Source organism: Sebastes fasciatus, chromosome 1 (assembly GCF_043250625.1).
Source record: "Sebastes fasciatus isolate fSebFas1 chromosome 1, fSebFas1.pri, whole genome shotgun sequence".
Classification (NCBI taxonomy): Eukaryota; Metazoa; Chordata; class Actinopteri; order Perciformes; family Sebastidae; genus Sebastes; species Sebastes fasciatus.
Window position 1 is genome coordinate 38,558,994 of NC_133795.1, and position 19,979 is coordinate 38,578,972.

A 19,979-nucleotide genomic window follows, 5' to 3' on the forward strand; every position below is an offset into this window, starting at 1 on the left:
TTTGAACCGGCTCGTTCTCTACCAACTCATCTCCAGTTCCCCGGGTCCTGACAGCGCGGATCAGACAGACAACCGGCTGCGATCTCAACTGAACAAACACGTGTATTTCTTCTCTTCAAAGCAGCGCGACGAGTTTGAATCATGTCTGGTAGAGAAGGTGAGACTTGGTTTCATCTCCTGTTCATCATGGAATGTGTCTGACAGCGTGATTAAACTCAGCGCAGCGTCATTCATTAGCTAGCAGGCTAGCGGCTGCTAAAGAGCCCACGAGCCTCATGACGCTCCTCCTTCACCAGACTGCGTTCACTAATCACACATTCATGTTCTGTTGCTGTCACCGTGGACTAGATACACGAGAAAGACAATGTTTCAGGGTCATGTGTTAATCACTGCGGTCGTCTGGGACGTTCGGCGTGTAAATAGTCTTCCAGCGGCTGATTTAAACCCCATTATAGCTCTGTAGCTGGTGTTAGCCACAGACCCGCTACCGCAGCTGAGGTTGATCTGATACTGTGACGCTGTGTTGGTATAGCAGGCTTCTGTGTGCACGGTTGTATTGAAGAGTAGATCTTCAATGGATCACGGCCTTCTGGCCAAACCACAGCAAACCAAACCCTGTCTATCTCCAGATGAGCTGTTTATTGATCAGGCCAGACAGCCAATATAATATGTATTGATTTTTTTGTCCACAGGAGGCAAAAAGAAACCACTGAAGGCTCCCAAGAAAGCGAACAAGGAAATGGATGATGTAAGTGTGCTCTGACTGTACCATTGTTTTCATTATAGATAGATAGATAGATAGATAGATGGTAACTTTATTGATCCCAAGGGAAATTGAAGTTTCCAGCATCACAGTTCATCATCATTCCTCTTCATCCCCTATGGGACATAAGGCTTCAATGAGCTCTCTCCATTGTATTCGGTCCTTGGCAGCATGTTGGGCCTCTCCCCATGACAGGTTCATCTTGTCCAGCTCCTGTGTCACAGTTCTGCGCCAGGTGGATTTGGGCCTCCAGGGTTTTCTTTTGCCTGGTGGTGTCCATCTTAAGGCGACTCTCGGGATCCGGTCCTGCTCCATTCTCAGCACATGGCCTAGCCATCTCAGACGTCTGTGTGTAATTTCCTTGATGATGCTACGGCTACCGTTTTTTTTGTACAGTTGGTGGTTGGAGATTTTGTTTGGCCAAAAGATCTGGCATATTCGTCTGAGGCATCCATTGTGAAAAACTTCCACTCTCCTCATATCACTTTTGATCACTCGCCAACTCTCTGAGCCATATAGCAGAACAGACTTGACATTGCTGTTGTACAAAAGCATCTTAGTTTTAAGGCTGTATTGCTTGGACCTCCAGATGGAACGGAGTTGGGAGAAGGCACCCTGAGCCTTTCCCAGCCTTGTTTTAATGTCTTTCTGCACTGCACTGTCTTTACTGATGAGGCTGCCCAGGTATGTGAACTCTTCCACAAACTCAAGTGGTGCCCCATTTACAAGAATGGGTGCTGCAGGGGTGGAGTTTTGGAGATGTTGATGTTTAGTCCAACCTGTCTGGCAAAGTTGTTGAGCCTGTCAGTTTTGGCCTGCATGTTCGAGTGGTTGGTTGTAAGGAGAGCGATATCATCTGCAAAGTCAAGATCTTCCAGCTGAGAGAACAGGGTCCACTGGATGCCTCTGGGTTTGTCTGCTGTGGTGTTTGTTGTGATCCAGTCTATGGTAACAAGGAAGAGGATGGGAGAGATGATGCACCCCTGTCTCACTCCGGACTGTACGGAAAACCTTTCAGAGATGGTATTGCCCATGATGACACTGCACTCAAAATGTTCATAGAATGTTTTTATGATTTGGATGATTTTTGATGGAATTCCATAGGAGTGTAGTATCTTCCAGAGAGTGTTTCGGTGAACACTGTCGAAGGCCTTCCTGAAGTCTACAAAGTTGATATAAAGGGGTGTGTTCCATTCCAAGCACTGCTCAAGAATGTTTCGCAGAGCGAAGATCTGGTCCGCACATCCTCTTCCCTTCCTGAAACCCGCTTGCTCCTGTCTAAGCCTGGTGTCAATGGCTGTCTCCATCCTGTTAAGAAGGATTCTACAGAACACCTTGCTGGGAATTGATAGAAGGGTGATTCCTCGCCAGTTGTCGCAGTTTTTGGTATCGCCTTTCTTGGGAATTTTGACGATGAGACCTTTGGACCAGTCTTCAGGGATGGTGTCACTATTCCAGATGTTTTGGAAGAGGTCCGTCAGAACTCGTGTTGATGTGGGAATGTCTGCCTTCAGCATTTCAGCATGGATAGCGTCTATGCCACATGCCTTGCCACCCTTTAGGGTTAGGATGGCAGTTTTAACCTCTGCAGAGTCAGGGGGGCTGATGTTAATGTCCAGGATATTGTCTGTTGTTGTGATGTTAGCTAGTTGTTCTGGCTCAGGGAGGTTGAGCACTTCCTGGAAGTGTTGGACCCATCTTGGACCCATCACAGTTCCATAGTGCAAAACATGTTAGTAAAAAGACAGTAAAAAAGTTAGTAGTGCAAAGTATAAAAAAATACAAGGAGATGAAGAAAAAACTGTTAAAAGTGAATATGGTGCAGAGTAACAGCTGTGATACACGACTATTAAAAAAAGAAAAGTGACTATAGTGCAGAAGAGACTGTTAAAAATGAGTATAGTGCATCACTTAATCTATCCACTGTTTTCTTTCTTAACGCACATTTCTGTATTGTTATTTACACATTGCATATATTCTTTATACAATGAATATTTGTACATTCATTATCCGTTCATTTTGCATTCCGTTCTTTCTCCAGTTTTTATATAAATTTATTTATTTGTGACTTACATAATTTTATCGTACATTTTTAGTATATTTTTTTTCATTGTATATTTTGACCTTTATGCATCACAACACCAAGGCAAATTCCAACGTCCATGACAATAAATCTCTTTCTGATTTCTGATAGTTTAGTCTACATAACGTCATATATCACTATTTCTCAGAGCCCAAGGAGATGTCTTCGATTGTCAGCTGAGTATTTGTTGTAAAAATAAAAAAGCCCTGAAGCAACATTTCCTTTTTGTTGTTTCGTGTCTGGGAACCTGTGATACAGTTTTAATCTTTCTAGGAATAAAATTGCCAAATAGAGTCGTAAATAAATGTTAGCTGCAGCCCAGACTGAAGGGGAACATCAGCCAGAAGTGATATCATGGAAAGAGTTTAGTCAAAGGATTGTAAACTGACTGTGTGTCTGCAGGATGAGGTTGCCTTCAAACAGAAGCAGAAGGACGACCAGAAGGCCATGGAAGCGCTGAAGACCAAAGCTTCAGGAAAAGGACCTCTAGGTAAGACCAGAAAAGCAGCCATGGTGTATAAGATGTGTACGAGACCCGTAAAGAAAAAAATTCAGATTTTTTTTCAATTACATCTTAAAGAAGTATTTCACTGCTGGAAAGATGGTATTTTCATAAAACTAGACTGTCTATGCCAGGGGTTCTCAACCTTCTGTATCCTGAAGCCCACTTCTGATTGTTAGAAACATTTCCGAGGACCACCTTCCCAAATAAATTACAAACTGGGCTTCAACAACATTTTTTCGTCTAAAAAAACTAAAAAACACTCAACTTTGTGTCACTGCATCCGAGACATATATGTCTGTAAAGGGGAGACTCGTGGGTACCCATTGAACCCATTTTCATTCACATATCTTGAGGTCAGGGGTCAAGAGACCCGTCTGAAAATGGCCATGCCAGTTTTTCCTCACCAAAATTTGGTGTATATTTGGAGCGTTATTTAGTCTCCTTCCCGACAAAATGGCGAGACATGGTTGGGACCAATGGATTCTTTAGGTTTTTTAGTTTCCTATGATACCGGTAGCTTTAAAACTGAGCCTGCTACAACCTCTGAAAGATAGAATAACCGCCGTCAGATTTTGAAGAGGTTAATCTAACCATTTGGCAGGTCCTCCATGGCCCATTAGGTGGCGCTCTGAGGCCCACCACTGGGCCCTGGCCCAGTGGTTGAGAATAGCTGGTCTATGCAGTAGCAATATTTTTGAAATTGGTGCTACATGACCAGAGAAAAAGAGCTGAGATATTCCTTTTTGCCCAAAAGGTAGAAAACCTACAACACCCAGAATGCACTCAGCTGCCACTGACTAGACATTTTTCTTTTTTTCCTTTTTTTTAAAGCAACTATATTTATAATAGGGCTTAGACGATTCACCTATCTCCTGATTCAATACTATCTTGATACTTGGCTGCCGATTCAATATGGGTTGCGATCGATATTACGATTTATTGTGATTTTTGTTAACTTGTTTAACACTAGACCACGGGAAAAAGTTTAATCATACACCTCTAGGGACTTTTACTTTAAAAAATCTCTAAATGAATCCAGTAAAAATGTTTGATGGAGGGACATGTAATGTTTTATACTTCTGGTGAATATAATCCAATCAATCTTATTTCCATATATGTATTTTGTATATACAGTTCCCTTTGTTAACACCTTATTTTGAAAACCGGACGTAGTCCCACGTGTCTACTTCCTCTAACTTCTCCAAGGTGGTCTCTAGCTCTCCCGTCAGCTCCATTCTCTTTATCCATCCATGGTCAGCTCCATCGGGGCCGTTTCAATGCATTTAACATAAATGTCAGTATCTGGGTGCTCTACAGTTGTAGCGTCGGCCCATTTGACCACGGAGATGAGAGCGACGGCCGGCTCGACCGTACGTTACCGTTTCCCGTCCGTGACAGAGTTAGCATGCAGCTTTAGCCGTGATGTCTAGCTCTGCTTTTCCTGCAATGTGTGAAACCCAAAGTGTTTCCATACTTTACTGGATGTGTAGTGTTTACCACGCTGGATTTAACATGTGAGGGTGCAGGTCGTATCCACGCAGACCCTCCAACGTTTTATACTTTCTGGTTTCGGCTCGCTGCGGTTTGTTTTGGTTGACGGATACGGAACGGATATGACGTCATGTTACTCAGACTACAACAATAAAAGCGGTAACTTCCGTTTACCTCCACAGAGACTCAAATGAAGCAAATATATTGATTTTGGCATTAAATAATTAATTTGAAAATCGTAAAAAAAACAATTGCGATACACAGCTGAATCGATTTGTTTCCCATCCCTAATTTATAATGCATAGAAAAAAATACCCTGACAAACTCAAAAACAAAGTGCAAAAAAAATGTGGTCATATTAGAGGTTTTCTGAAGCATATTATTTATTTTATCTTGGCATTTTTTCCCTCCAGGCGGCAGCGGCATCAAGAAATCAGGCAAGAAGTAAGACAACGATGTTGGTCTGCTCCCCGGCTTCGCTTCATGTGTCTGAGGTGTGCGTTTGCTCGCTGAGAAGACCGTTTGTTTTGCCCTGTTACACATGAACCCCATCAAACTCCAAAACCTGCCCTGGTGTTGACATCCTCTAACCAGTGAACATGAATTGAATCATTTTGAGAATTTCAAGGACCAGGAATATCTGTTGCCCCGTTCACACATCATAACTCCTTAATGGCATATAATCAGGTTTCACTGTGATATAAGTTGTTAAAAATTTCACTCAGTCACACACACACACTGACTAAAAGCTTCAAACCTGCAGCTTGAAGTTCTGCAGCTTTAGAAAATGGAAAATGATTTCCACCGTATTTAGTTTTGTGTCCATGTGAGACTTTAACCATCAGAAACACAAATCACCCCAGGTCTTGTTTCTTCTTATTGTATTGTAAAGAGGGAGATACTAATAAAGTTTTTGTAATTACTGCTTGTCATTTCAATTCTTGGTTAGTTGAAAAGGAATCAGTCAAGAATCTCAACTATAAAACTAAAGTAACAGAAGTGATCAAGTTTCTCTTTTAAACCCCCGAGTTATTAATGATTTCAGACCTCATTAAATCAATAATTTGCTTTGTTACAGTGTCTTTTAAGACCCAGACACACCTAGCCGACATCAGAGAACTAGCGGCGATGAAGGCCGACTTTGTCACCTTTTGTCTTGGCCGACAAATTGCATTTAAACGCACCGCAAAGATGACAGCCGACAGCCAGTTAGAACGTACGTTCACATGTGACACATTGACTCTCTTGACGAGAATTTTCAAGGAAACCAAACCTGTCAGACCACCACGTGTGGTTCGGGCCGAGAATCAAATCTGTTGAAGAATTAGTCCAAATGTCTGTCACAAATGAGCCAGTTATAATTTATTTCATCAACTTCATACCTTGATTCAGTCAAAAGTCAAAAACACTAACTGAAAAGGGTTCATCTTGATAAAAGCAGCAATCCAGGATGGAGTCTGAGGTACAGTGGTATGAATATCTGAAAAACGACAGCCTGTAGATCACAATATAGCATGTTCTCTGGTAATTCAATAAATAAATAGTCAACTATTGTCTGTGTAAAGATATAGAGGAGAAATGTCTACCTGAGTCTATGATATGAGAGCATCAATATATCATCAACTATTGACTATGTGGAATAACCACATGGTAAAGCCTATGTTTGTATAGTCCTGTGTGAACTACATGACAAATGAAAAGTATTTTCTCATTTTAAGAACTTGAGTGCAAAATGAACATAACAGTTTTACGTGAAATTATATAGAAAAAGCCTACATCACAATAGAAATGATATAGAGAAATACATATACGGTAGACATTTTTCTATCATTTTGACGGTATATGTCGTCATATTGCAGCTCAAGTATGAACCCGAAACGGTGAGCAGCTAGTGTCAACTTCATGGGTTAAGGTAGGATTGTATTGTTGTGATGAGTTTCATCTCCGCGGCTCATGTTGGCCATCTTCAGCCGGAGGATCTGGATCTCCAGGCTGAGTTTCTCCCTCTCCAACAGCAGGTTTCCTCTCTTCAGCTCCAGCAGATCCTCATCCACGACCACGGGCCGCGGCGGTACCGGCAGGTCCGGCAGGTCCAGGTCTGCAGAGAAAAAACACATAATCCACTGAATCCTGCAGCTACATCAGCACGGGTTAGGGAGGCTGGAGGAGGTCAACATCTTGGGGAAATGATTCACTTTCTGGCAGAGAAATAAGAAGATCAATACCACTCTCTTTAAATTTGTAAAACACAAGGCTATAGGGAATGTGTCGTCATCAACAGCAAGAGTGCCATCCGATGGCTGTTTACTGCAAGTGTCAAAAACAAGTGCTAAACTCACAAAGTTATGGGTTTCATTTTGCAAGATACGGTAGATTAAATATGCAGTATTAGCTGATGTTTTATTAGTAAGCTGTTAGCATAACATTAGCTAGTTTATCTTTGATCGGATGATTGTGTAGTTGGTATTTGGCTTGTAGATCTTAATGTCATATACCTACCCGTTTGTAAACTGGACATTGGCACTGCCCAGGCCATATTGCCGGGCCCGCTTGGAGGGAAGGGAGGCACTGGAGAATTGGAACAGGACTGCGCTTGGCAGACTGTCAGACCATGCTGCAGTAAAATGAGAGGTTTTCTAAAGGGACTCTGGTGCTCTGAAACACTACCGCTCTTGTCCGTAGGCCGGGATCGCCAAAATCAACACTAAATGACAATAAAATATAAATGAAGAACTTGATTCATGACTTCATTACATTACTGGAACCTTCATCTAAAACAAATTACACCCTGCATTCAAATTAGCCTGTTAACATGTCACACAGAACTGCAAATGCAACCCTCCTACAGGTGTAGAGATACAGGATGCCTGCAGAACGTAAATACATGAACACTAAGTCTCGCCAGAGTTTTACACAAGACGGATCCTTTCTAGCAATAACCGTGAAACAGCTAGCTTGGCTCTGTCCAACAGGAACTGCCGAACTGTTTCTTGGCCAGGAACGATTGCCAGTCAACCAGTGAGGCGAGTGTCATGATTGATGACCAGCTAACCTTTAAGGTTCACGTGGCCACAATTGCTCAGTCGTGTCGTTTTACCCTGTACAACATCAGGAAGATCAGACCCTACCTGCATGCCACACAACTCCTGGTACAGGCTCTTGTAATATCACACATTGACTACTGCAACTCCCTACTGGCAGGCCTCCCTGCATGCACATTCAATCCTCTGCAGATGATCCAGAACGCAGCAGCACGACTGGTCTTCAAACAACCCAAAACAGCACACGTCATTCCGCTGTTCATATCCCTCCCAGGTGCCGCTCGCATCAAATTCAAAACCCTGTTGCTCGCTTACAAAACAGCAACAAAAACGGCTCCCTCATCCAGGTCTACACTCCCTCCCGCCTACTATGCTCAGCCTGGTACTCCCATCACAGCAGGGCCCTAAGTCGCTAGTTAGACTCTTCTCCTCTAGTCCCCCCGGTGGTGGAATGAGTTACCGAACTCTATTCGATCCGCAGAGTCCCTTTCCACCTTTAAGAAACAGCTTAATACCCAACAGCTCTTCAATGAACACCTCCTCACCTAATGACATTGTTGATATTGAGGATGTTGATGATGTTGATGATGTTGAATAGGATATTCATGATGATGGTGATATTGATGACATTGTTGATGTTGTTAATGAGGATGATGACAAAAAAAAAATCTGCTTCTATCCACCCTGTGCGTTGCCTCTGTGCACTGCCCGTCGGTACCTGTGTCCGATTGGACTTGAAGCTGTTGTTGGCTCTAACTCACGTTGTTCCCTCCTATCTAGATCGTTAGTTGTGTCGTAAGAACACTCAGATGTCCGTCGCTTTGGACAAAAGTGTCTTCTAAATGAAATAGTAGAATTGTAAACCTAACTTCCTGTGAAAATGGAAGTTTATTTTGAAAGGACATTATGTATGACTCATGTAACGAGCGTATACTGACACGCTGTCCCTGGTCTGTCCAAAAAAACAAACGCTAGAGGGGTACTTGTACTGTAAATTACCAAGGTGTATTGGTGTATTTGTATTATTGTATTGTGGTAGGCTATGTGTATTGTATGATGTGTATTTTCTTGTATTTTCATATTTGTAGTGTATTGTAGTTTTATCATATAGAAAGCTGTATATTTTAATTACACTGTACATGTAAAAGCCCAACTAGGGAGAAGAGTTGAACATTAGCTATAAACTCTCTGTGCAGCACATCAGTTTCATGCCCTGTATTGGAACGATGTTAAATTGCATCGTCACAAAATACCCCGTGTGCCGGTCTCCGTTGCCGAGGGGCGCCGACCAAACGGTGATATTTGGCGTGTTGGGAGTGAGAATGTGTTGGTTGTTCATATATAATTCATAGCCTGATTTATACAACTTTTTATTCCGAAAAACATGGAGAAAATTGATTTTTAAGGGCGTCGTCACACCCTAATTATCCAAGATTGGAAACGCACCTAGCTGCTCTCACTTGTTAATCAGGAGTCAGTCAACAGGGGATCTGAATCACCTCCAATCAACTAAGAGGAACTGAGACATTCAGCTAAAATGACATGACAGCAAGTACCAAAGAATGATGGACTGCTACACTCATTTAGCATGAACAAAACTGTGATTTTATTATTTATAGTAGTAGTAGTAGCAGTAGTACATGATCATAATAATAATAAGTATGTATGTATATTTGTGCCGGTTACCATCCTCTTCACGTGCTGTGTTCGTCGTGGACTTCAGCTCCACCTCCACGGGGTAATGGTCGCTCACGTCCAGAGTCTGAAAAATAAACAGTTATTTATTAATTGACAGTATGTCAACCGTCGGCTATAATGCTGGATGAATGTGAACCAAGTCGTGACAAAATCAAACCAGGGGTGAAAGTTTCTGGACATTTTCATGCTGAATTATGTGATATTATAAACTGATCTAATTCCAGACTTTAAGGCTCTTCACAACAGCACAATAATTAGTTAGTGAAATTAAAAGCTCAAAATAACAACAGACCTGCTCGTCACTGAGTCCATATGCCTTCTGGAAGTTGAAGGGTTTGGCAGAGTTTGGTACGACAGCCTGGAGCATGTCGTCTCCGTAAACTACTATCCTGAACGGAGACATACAGACAGACATGCACAGTCTGTTGAGTTGTTCTCACTGATTCACTTTACTGTACTCTCCCTTAAAGGGAAACTTGGCTGTTATAAATACAGCTCAATGTATAGATACATAAATACAATAAACAAATAAACATAAAGCCCCCAAAACAGTAACGATTAAAAGCAAACAAACAAAATGCATAGAGACAAAACTAAAAACACAGATTTATGGTGCCTTCAGATGTGGTGGTGTTTACCATGTTCATGAGAAGAGTCCACATGAACGCCCCCCTCATGTCGTATTCACGACCTCGGAAGTGGAAAGTTTCTGAAAGCTCCGAGTTCACGACTTGTGACATGTTTATTGACGTTGTCAGAAATGGCGGAGGCCTTGGAAGTTCATTTTTCGGTGCATAATAAGTTAATACATTGTAATTTTAGTCGTATATTTTTTTTCTTCATAATTTTATAATATGTCTGAGGAAAATGTTGATATTCTTCCTCTGTCATCATGCCTTTGCATTTCCTACATTATGTTACCAGCTTGCTAGCTTGCTAACTTGTTAGCCTCTGTGGCTTCTAGACGCCGACATTAGCGTTAATATTGCCGTTGCTTAGCAGCGGTGTTCTTCACGACTTAACCCCTTGAACGCCACGCATATTGTGTACACGACTTCCCATGTTGTAAACACAAGCTCACCAGTTTCATTTGAAGGCACCAGTTGTTGTCTGAGAGTCCAGTATTTCAATTTAGCGTGTTTCTTTAACCTCTGATGGTCATTTTATGATTTATTACAGTAAATATATTACATATTGGTCCTTTAACTAAAAGTTCAGAGGTATTTCCAGCAAAATGTAATTATGAAGTATCAGTCATTAATGGTTTACCAGCCAAATTTTTTATATCTGGCAACCCAAAAGTTTTCTTAATGGCCTATGAGTAATCTTAAAAGTGTTATTAAATGATTTGATGAATCGTAATACAGCCATTTATCACTGAACCCTTTATAAAGTATGTTTTATTATAAAGTGGTACCCAGCAGGTACATGTTGTAGCTGGTAAAGATAATGAAGTACTTTTATAATGTGGACAGTTTATAATGTTACATTTATTCTATTTTTCCACCACCGGGGTTTGTGTGTGTTACCTGTCGTATGTGTGGTCGTTTCGGGTGCTCGCCGTGGTGTCGACATCGTCTCCAATCAGCCAGTGGAAGTTCTTGTCGCTACGGATACGGATGCCCTTCATCTTCTTCTTGGAGACGTACAAGCCGTCCGCATTGAAGTCGCCCAGTATCATCACGTTCTGGAGGACATCAACACGTGTCAACAGAGACCCACACAGGCAAACACTCACAGAAATACTTTAATTTCTCACAATGTTGGATCGTTCTTTTGATGACTTCCTCAACTATTAATCATATAAAAGTTGATGTTGTATTGAACTGTTTTTTAGGTCAGTTTGCATTCACACGTCCACCACCTGGAGTTGCAGAAGCTGGACGTTTATCATTTATCAGTTACTTTTATACAGGCGGCAACTTCCAGCTCTGAGAAGTGAAGTCAATGCTGAAGCTCCTTAAAGCTGCATTCTGTCTACCAGCCAGCAGGGGGCGACTCCTGGTTGTATAGAAGTCTATGAGAAAATGACCCCACCTCTCACATGATTTATTACCTCAGTAAACATTGTAAACATGAGTTTATGGTCTCAATCGCTAGTTTCAAGTCTTCTTCAATACAGCATGATGTTCATTTAGTAAATTATGGTCCCATTTAGAGTCAAATAGACCATAAAGCAGGGGATACTTTAGGGCGTTGTGACCTTGTGATTGACAGGTCGCTACCACGGCGTTGTCCGGTCTGGGAGTTGTCCGTGTTTTTGTCTTACAACTTTAACCCTTTCACAGTTTTTTTTTTTTTTTCATCAGAGTTAATTTTAACATTTTGGTCACCCGAAAATGTCTTATTTATCTTTCGGTTGTACTTAACTCCACCCTCTCATGTCACTTCTGGCTGCAAAAAAACAAGATGGTGATAAATACCAAGTCGGAGATTTTTTTTAATTAGTCCATCTCTGCCTTCTGGGATACAGGTATTCCTGTTAGTAAATCACAGATCACTGTCATAGTCAGAGTACTAATGATGTCATGTCCTTACATCAGTCCTCCACTTCTTCTTGACGTGCTGGAAGACATCGTAGAGTTCGTCCAGCTCCTTCTCCGAGTCCTCTGGTTTGGTGTGAACTGGGATCAGCACCAGGTCCTTCAGTACTGTGGTGGACACACACACACACACACACACACACACACACACACACACACACACACACACACACACACACACACACACACACACACACACACAGACCATTACATTCACACAGCTGTAGCTGACAGGAACTAATATTCGCATTCTGTGTGAAAGTATTCATGACCAAAAAAAACAGTTCAAAAATATACATTGACGTGCAAATTAATCACTAGAAAAAAACGGCGGGGGCGTGGCGAATAAAAGACACGAAAATGCGAAAAACTAGCCTGGGCTTTTATTGTGAAAAGCAAGAACAGAAGGAGTGGATCTGGTCTGCGCTGCCAAAGCTCAGAAAATCAACCTCATTCCAAAAAACATTAACGTCACTTTTCGCCGCGTAATATCCTCGTTCTGAGTGAAAGTATTCATGACAAAAACAACAGACGCGCAAATTAAATCTCAGGCCCCCCGGTGTGTAACGGCCTTAAAGAGGTGAGAGCACGTGTTGTTGCATTTCATTAATTTTTTTTACCTGTACTGAGGCATCTGAATCGCAGGATGTAGGGATCTCTAGCGAAAACATCTCCTCCCTCAGTCAACTGGTCATCAAACTGATAGGAGCTCACCAAGTCAACCAGGTCATCCCTACACAAACAATCAATACATTATGTTTTGATTGCGCAGCTTCAGAATGATCAGCAGAGCAGGTTTCTTTCTGATATCTGTAGTTAGAGGGTCCTGTTCTGTTGGAAATGGATCAACAAAACCAGCTCAAATGATCAACATCCATCAGATACCACAGTTGTTGGAGGGCAGTTGGGCAGCGCCTCATTACATACACTTCCTAAATCTTATCTCATTGAGGATTTGTGCTATTACAGAAACACGCTTCCTGACTGCATTTAGGAAAAATCAACTTATCTTAGGATAAGAATTTAGCTGTTACAGAACCGTCCTAACATAAGGATTTCCCAAGTTAGGAATCCTAAATTAGGATGGCGCAGTCCCTCTCATGTTCGTGGTCAAATGGGCCGACGCTACAACTGTAGAACACCAAACATTTATTTCTTTGCCTTTTTATGGCGAACCAGTGAGGATGTGCTACACTCACCTGTACAGGAACATGAACTGCTCCTTGTAGCGCGTTCGGCCCAGACGACTGCTGATCTGCAGGGTGTAGTGATGCTTCCTGTTGGCTCTGGACAGACAGACGTGATGTAAAGTTTCCCCTTAGATAGTTAAATCAAAGTTCTGTATATATGTAAATTCTGTATCTGCTCACCCTTATCACATTTGTTGAGGGAAATTCAAAACTAAAACACACATTTATTTAAGAGTGATGAATCCCAATGACTCTGGTGATCCTGTCACTCTTCTTCTAGCTCCTACGAATGTTCCGCTCATTACATGCATACAGTCTTTTCAAAATAATACTTCCGACTTCACAAGAAAATACTTGGTTAGGTTTAAGAAAAGATGGTGGTTTGGGTTAAAATACGGATACGGAAGTTACGTGACAAATAAATTAACGTTTACTTCTGGTGTCACACGGGACACGAACGCCCGCCGGTCTCCTGGTGAAAGTCTGGTGTTTTTTTCTACACTGCGTTTGTCGCTCCTTATACTTCCTGGTTTACTATTACGTTGATTACATATGAATTGATTTGGTGGGATATATACAAATTACAGTGCGTTCATTTTCGTAGGCATAGATACCAACAGTGATCCTCTGACTTTTCATCTAGGTAGCGCAGTGCAGACCAGATCCACTCCTTCTGTTCTTCCCTTTCACAATAAAAGCCCTATCCGTATAATATTCGCAGAAGGCCTTTAGTTTTGTTTCAATTATTTTGTCATAAGTTGTAATATATTTATAAAAATGCAAGGCCGAGGAAATAATTTCCTGGTCTTAATAATAATGATGATAAATAATAATAACAACTAGAATGGCACTCGGAGAGCGCGGACCTCCGTGCGTGACTTTAAAAACAGATCACAGCTCACAGCTCACAGCTGGCAGTACCGTGAGGTGGTCGGTTTATTATTAACACGGTGTGTTTCCGTGTAACGTATCGGTGGATGCCTCTCTCATTCAGCAGCCTTGTTATGTCTGTATAACGTTACACTACGTTGTCTCTCATCCCGTCATCTACCGCTTTTTTCTTTCTCACTGCGGACGGACAGCAGCTCCTGCACACCCATCCACACACGTATCTCTCTGCTCTCAGAAGGAGGCGGGGTCATGCGTCATCAACGCGTCATCAGTTACACTGTGCTTGTTTTATACCCTGTGGTCTTAATGCTCAGGCTGATCGGAATCCTTCAAAAAATTCCTGAATCCGGACAGACAGACAAACCAACAAACCAAAGCCGGTGAAAACATAACCTCCTTCAAGGCCAAGGGACCCTATAATGATAACAATAACATTAAAAATAACAACAACAATAATTATGATAATAATAATAACGATAATAACTCACTTGTTGAGTGCATCCTGGAAGGTTTTTACAGACTCTCCACTGATGTCCACGACCTCCAGGATCACAATGATGTCATAGCGAGACACGACCTGGGGGGGGGAGGCGTTTTTATTACCGGCTTTAGTAAATTCAAGTCAAAAGTCTTGATTCTGATCAGCTCACACAGCCCACGGTACATCTCAGAAAGCTGATGCAATTGGCATTCACTCATCTCATTTCAGTAATAATTCTAGTTTGGTTTCCCATAATTAGTCAATAATAATAATGGCTTCAGCAACACGTCTCTTCTTCGTGTAAAATGAACACATGTTAATGGGAGCAGGTGACAGCGCTGCAAGTCCTTTAGTTTAGTAAAATGTGTGTTCACACTGGTCGTTGTTACCCTAATCAGGACATTGAGGACATCTGGGTCGGACACTTTGTTTTTTCCAAACTTCTGGATGTTAAAAGCTGCTATTTTCATGGTGGCTGCAGAGAAAAACAAATACAAAACAAACAGAAAGAGGAGGGACATCTTAATGAGTCTGATAGTGGCTGAACATGTACAGGCATGTGTGTTATTACTGTATAAGCTGCCAGTCTGTGTGTGAGACTCGTCTGAGGCCTCCAACGCACTGTACAGTACACACTGTAGACACAGAACAAAAGCGTGTTGTGGTTTAATTACACGCTGTAAAGATAAAAATAGTGTCTCATTGAGTCTGACTTCATACAGCAGGCGTTTGTGTGTCATCTTCAGTTCTTCAGGAAAGACTGACAATTATTTCATGTAAAAGACATGATGACTACTAAAACTAAACCTGATGATAAAATGTGAAGAATTACAGAAGACAATGTGGTTAAAAACAGTTCAACAGCACCGTCGGTCAATAATAGTTTAAACTGCTAAATCATCATCAGAGAAGGAGAACGCAGCAATAGATTAGGGTAAAAGAACAGAGTAATCAACCCCGTCTCACAGGAAGGCGTATAAATACCACAACATTACATTCCACTTGTCATGAGTAAGCATTTTAGACGCAAACGTCCACAGTTAGGTTCAGGCAAGAAAACCACTTAGTTAGGATAAGGGAAAAGGTCGTGGTTGGGCTTAAAATAAGTACGGAAGCACGTACAGAAACAACGTAACACAACTACAGAAACAGCCCGTTCGTATGAAGAGGCGTATAAGTGCCACAATAATGCGCCTTTCTTGATTTCCGCGTGTTCTTTGATCGCCATGTATCCTGTACTGACTGCAATGTAAACACATCCACGTATAAGTGCTACGGTAAGAATTAATGACGTAGCATAAAAAGAGAGAAAGACCACTGATGGTGGGCGGGAGGTGAGGGGGATGGGTACATGGGCATTCCTCGTGTCATTTGTACGCATTTTAGCCTCTTTGCGTGTCACTTGTACGGCACGCAAACGTCCGCAGTTAGGTTTAGGCAAGAAAACCCTTTAGTTAGGGTAAGGGAAAACATGAATTAGCTGCTTTCTGAATTCTTCCTCCTCTTCAAATCAGTGAATGCTTCAAGGTAAACATCTGAGGACAACGTTGTTCTGGACTTGTTCTAACAGGTTCAGTCTTTACGGCGCCCCCTCACTAATCCCCCCATCAGCCTCCATGGTCTGGGATCTGCTTCACGTCTACACAGGATATATCTACTGCTACTGTACTAACACTGGACTGAGTTCAGCTTTCAGCACTAGTCTGTCAGTCTGCTCTAGACTTCCATTCATCTCTAAAGAGAAGTCAAACAGGTTTGCAAATAAAGATGTAAAGAAAAGAAAAATCATCGTCTTAAAGTCATACAGCTCCTATAATGTCTCTAATGTCTTAAAGATATATGACGAGCTTCTATAAAATATGATGCATTGTGATAAATTAAATTATTTCAATTGACCCCGCCTTCACCAGCTGATACCTGTAATAATATTATAATCATTTAATTTACAGTATATGATGATGCAACTTTCTAAAAGAGGCCATACTGCATTTTACTTTTGATACTTAAAGTACATTTTCTTAATAAAAACGTTTAATATGAGTATTTTTACACTCGGGTATTGCTAATTTTACTTGAGTATTTAATGTATTTCACCACCAGTGATAATCCACACAATGTCCAACTGAAAGCAAAAAGTGTATTTATTCATACATTGGTGAAAAGAAATAGTGTTTTAAATATACGGAGAAATTAAATATTTATTTATAATAATAACATTTAAAGACAAGAGCTAAAAAAGTAATATTAAGAGAATAAAGTCGTACTCTCTTGTTATTTAAAACCCTTTTCTTAAAATATAATGTTTTCTCATAAAGTTTCCATCCCATCTCATAATAATATCATTATTTTTCCAAAATGAATGATCATTCTCATAATTCAATTACTTTTTCTTGTAAAAGATTGTCAAAATATTCTAACTGTATTCTTGTATTAGTCTCTGTTCTAACAAGGTGTGGGAGTGTTTGTACGTAAAAAGACTGAACATATTTAGGGTGCCGTGGGACTTACAGTTTAATCAACTTTATAAATGACAATATTAGGAGCTCAGTTCCTGTTTATTAAAATCAATACACATTAACATTAAAAGTCTGTTTTTGGTTTAAACATCACCAACGAGGCAGCAGCACGTCCACATAACAGCAGCCTGAGGACAGTATAGAGTCTCCCCACAGGAATGTAATATAATGTAATGTAATGTAATGTAATGTAATGTAATGCAATGTAATGATATATAATGTAATGTAATATAATGTAATGTAATGTAATATAATGTAATGAATGGTATTGACTAGTAATAACTGCTGTCGATCAAAGATCAAATAGCTGGCAGCGCGCAGTAAACAGCAGCTGTATCTGCTACGTACATGACATGTTATTAAAACTAGGCTTTGATCATTATTGAACTGTAACTACATTTAAGTATCAGGTGTTTGGACCGATAAATATCGTATTGGTACCTGATTCGTACAATGAACAAGGAGTTTAACTGCTGTTAAACAGCCTCCCGTTGAGGTTTGACAGGTAGCTCCTAAAAGATCTAAAGTGTGTTTGCATGTTGAGGTGGTTGTCCGAGAAGTTGGTATTTGTCCTGTTATTCAGCTGATAACACACACACACACACACACACACACACACACACAAACACACGCACACACACACACACACACACACACACACACACACACACACACACACACACACACACACACACACACACACACACACACACACAGACACACACACACACACACACACACACACACACACAAACACACACACACACACACACACACACACACACACACACACACACACACAAACACATACACACACAAAGCAAAAGCATATTTCCTTAGAAAACACCATGACGTTGTTGTAAACATTGGATCAGATATCAGCGAGTCACCTCTTGTGTAACTGGTGGCAGCAGTTAGTTTCTACCTGCTGGTGACGTTCCGTCTGCTCCCAATATACACTGTAAAACCAGAGTATTCACAACCTTTACCGTAGTAAAAGTACTACTACCACACTGTGAGAATACTCCACTACAAGTAAAAGCTGTGCGTTCAAAACCTTACTGAAGCAAAAGTACTAATACAACACTGAAAATACTCCACTACAAGTAAAAGTACTGTATTCAAAACGTTACTGAAGTAAAAGTATGTCAGTATTATCATCTAAATGCAGTTATAAAGTACTGCTGTGTCAGTAAAATGTTTTCCTATTATCTATCTGATGTTTCTGGATAAATATTACTGCTGCGTTAATGTGTATGTTGTATTTTAACTCCTTTATATCCTGTTGACTAGTTTAATCTGCAGCAATGCATCATGGTCTATAAGATCATCAGGTGTCCTGTGAGAACCTCGTATCTCTAATGTTTTCAGCTTTGTGACGATGCATTTTCCAGCTGATCCAAGAGGTTTTTTAGCTTCAGGAGGACGAAAAGGAGGATTTACTCTTCATCCTTCAGTTTATTACAAACATTCAACATCAACACATCTGGAGATACCTGTTTTACCTGGACAGGAAGGAACTAAAGCTGTCAGATAAATGTAGGGGAGTAAAAAAGTACAATATTTAACTCTGAGATGTAGTAGAGGAAATGGAAATACCTCAAATTTGTAAGTAGTCCTTGAGTAAATGTGTCAAATGGGGTGGGGTTTACCGTGTTCACGAGGAAAAAGTGGAGTGAAAAACGCAATATGTAATGGACATGTTATCACTGACAGAGACCGTTCTTCATAGAGCTGCCTCCTCTCAGTCGATAAGTCAACTAATAATTCAGCCGTTTTGGTCTCAGTCCACTAAGATTTCTTTAGTCGATTAGTCATTTTTTTAATGCTTTTTTCATGCTGAATGATTATTTCTTAGGATCCTCTGAGCACATCTCTGGTAAACTATAGATTTAAAGTGGTGCTTTTGTGTGATTCTTTGTGGAGAAACTCAGTTTTACAGATCTGTCGATTAAATCAACTAATCAATTAGTCGATAAAATCATATGTTAGTCAACTAACAATTTCTTTAGTCGAGAACAGCCCTACTTCTTCACAATGAGGAAGTTTTACTGCTAATGCTTGTTTACTTTTACTCAATAATTGTTCCATTGTTGTTTTGGTGTGTTAAACTAAGGATTTGAATTCTTCATCCACCAAAAACATGAGAACAAAGTGTCAGGGAGAAATGAACAGATGTGTAGTGACTCATAGTCCACCTGCTGTTTAAGGGCTGACAGATGTTTCATTGTCTAAAGACATGTAAAGCCTGTCAGGTATTCAGCTCAGCGTGAACACAGACAAAACAACAAGTAGTTTCTCACCTGCAGTAGTCGAACAATCTGCTGGTGCTGAGAGGACGTTTAGATCCGACCAGTTTATTCCTGATAAGAACTAAATACAGTGGAGAAAGAGGAAGACTTCACTGTGAAACCTCTTAGATCTGAAGTCACTGCTGGGGGGGGGAAACATTGTGGTTATAGTGTCTGACTACAGGCAATGTGGTTGGTCGAGAGCCAACCAATAGCAGGACTGGACGGAGACACAGAGCGAAAACAACACAAGTGTTCTGCCCACATTACTGTCTTCCTGTTGAGTGTGTAAAACGAAAAATGTGTGCGTGAGAGAGAGGAGGTCATCTGGTCTTTATAGGCTGAAAACAAAAACCATATATTAAAATGTGTTTGTGTGACAGAGGGGAGATCATTTGGTTTTTATATGTTCAAATCAAAAAGAAACCATAAATTAAAATACATTAAAATGTGTGTGAGAGGGGATGTTTGTGTGACCTTTGTTGC

At 40.8% G+C, this 19,979-nt stretch overlaps 2 protein-coding genes across 2 annotated transcripts; one reads left to right on the forward strand and one right to left on the reverse strand.

The window, feature by feature from the left end:
- Window positions 1-5,764, forward strand: tma7 (translation machinery associated 7 homolog). Its single transcript, XM_074647984.1, has 4 exons — window positions 1-157; window positions 693-748; window positions 3,249-3,336; window positions 5,256-5,764. Exons 1-4 carry the CDS (start codon window positions 142-144, stop codon window positions 5,288-5,290), a joined length of 195 nt encoding a protein of 64 aa, XP_074504085.1. The 5' UTR covers window positions 1-141; the 3' UTR covers window positions 5,291-5,764.
- dnase1l4.1 (deoxyribonuclease 1 like 4, tandem duplicate 1) lies at window positions 5,712-19,622 on the reverse strand. Its single transcript, XM_074647974.1, has 11 exons — window positions 19,506-19,622; window positions 15,076-15,161; window positions 14,694-14,782; window positions 13,324-13,410; window positions 12,745-12,857; window positions 12,120-12,232; window positions 11,111-11,268; window positions 9,874-9,970; window positions 9,570-9,645; window positions 6,474-6,940; window positions 5,712-6,428 (listed from the first exon to the last, which is right to left on the reverse strand). The coding sequence occupies exons 2-10, from the start codon at window positions 15,154-15,156 to the stop codon at window positions 6,750-6,752; spliced, it is 1,005 nt and encodes a 334-aa protein (XP_074504075.1). The 5' UTR covers window positions 15,157-15,161; window positions 19,506-19,622; the 3' UTR covers window positions 5,712-6,428; window positions 6,474-6,749.
- Window positions 19,623-19,979: the final 357 nt, after the last annotated feature.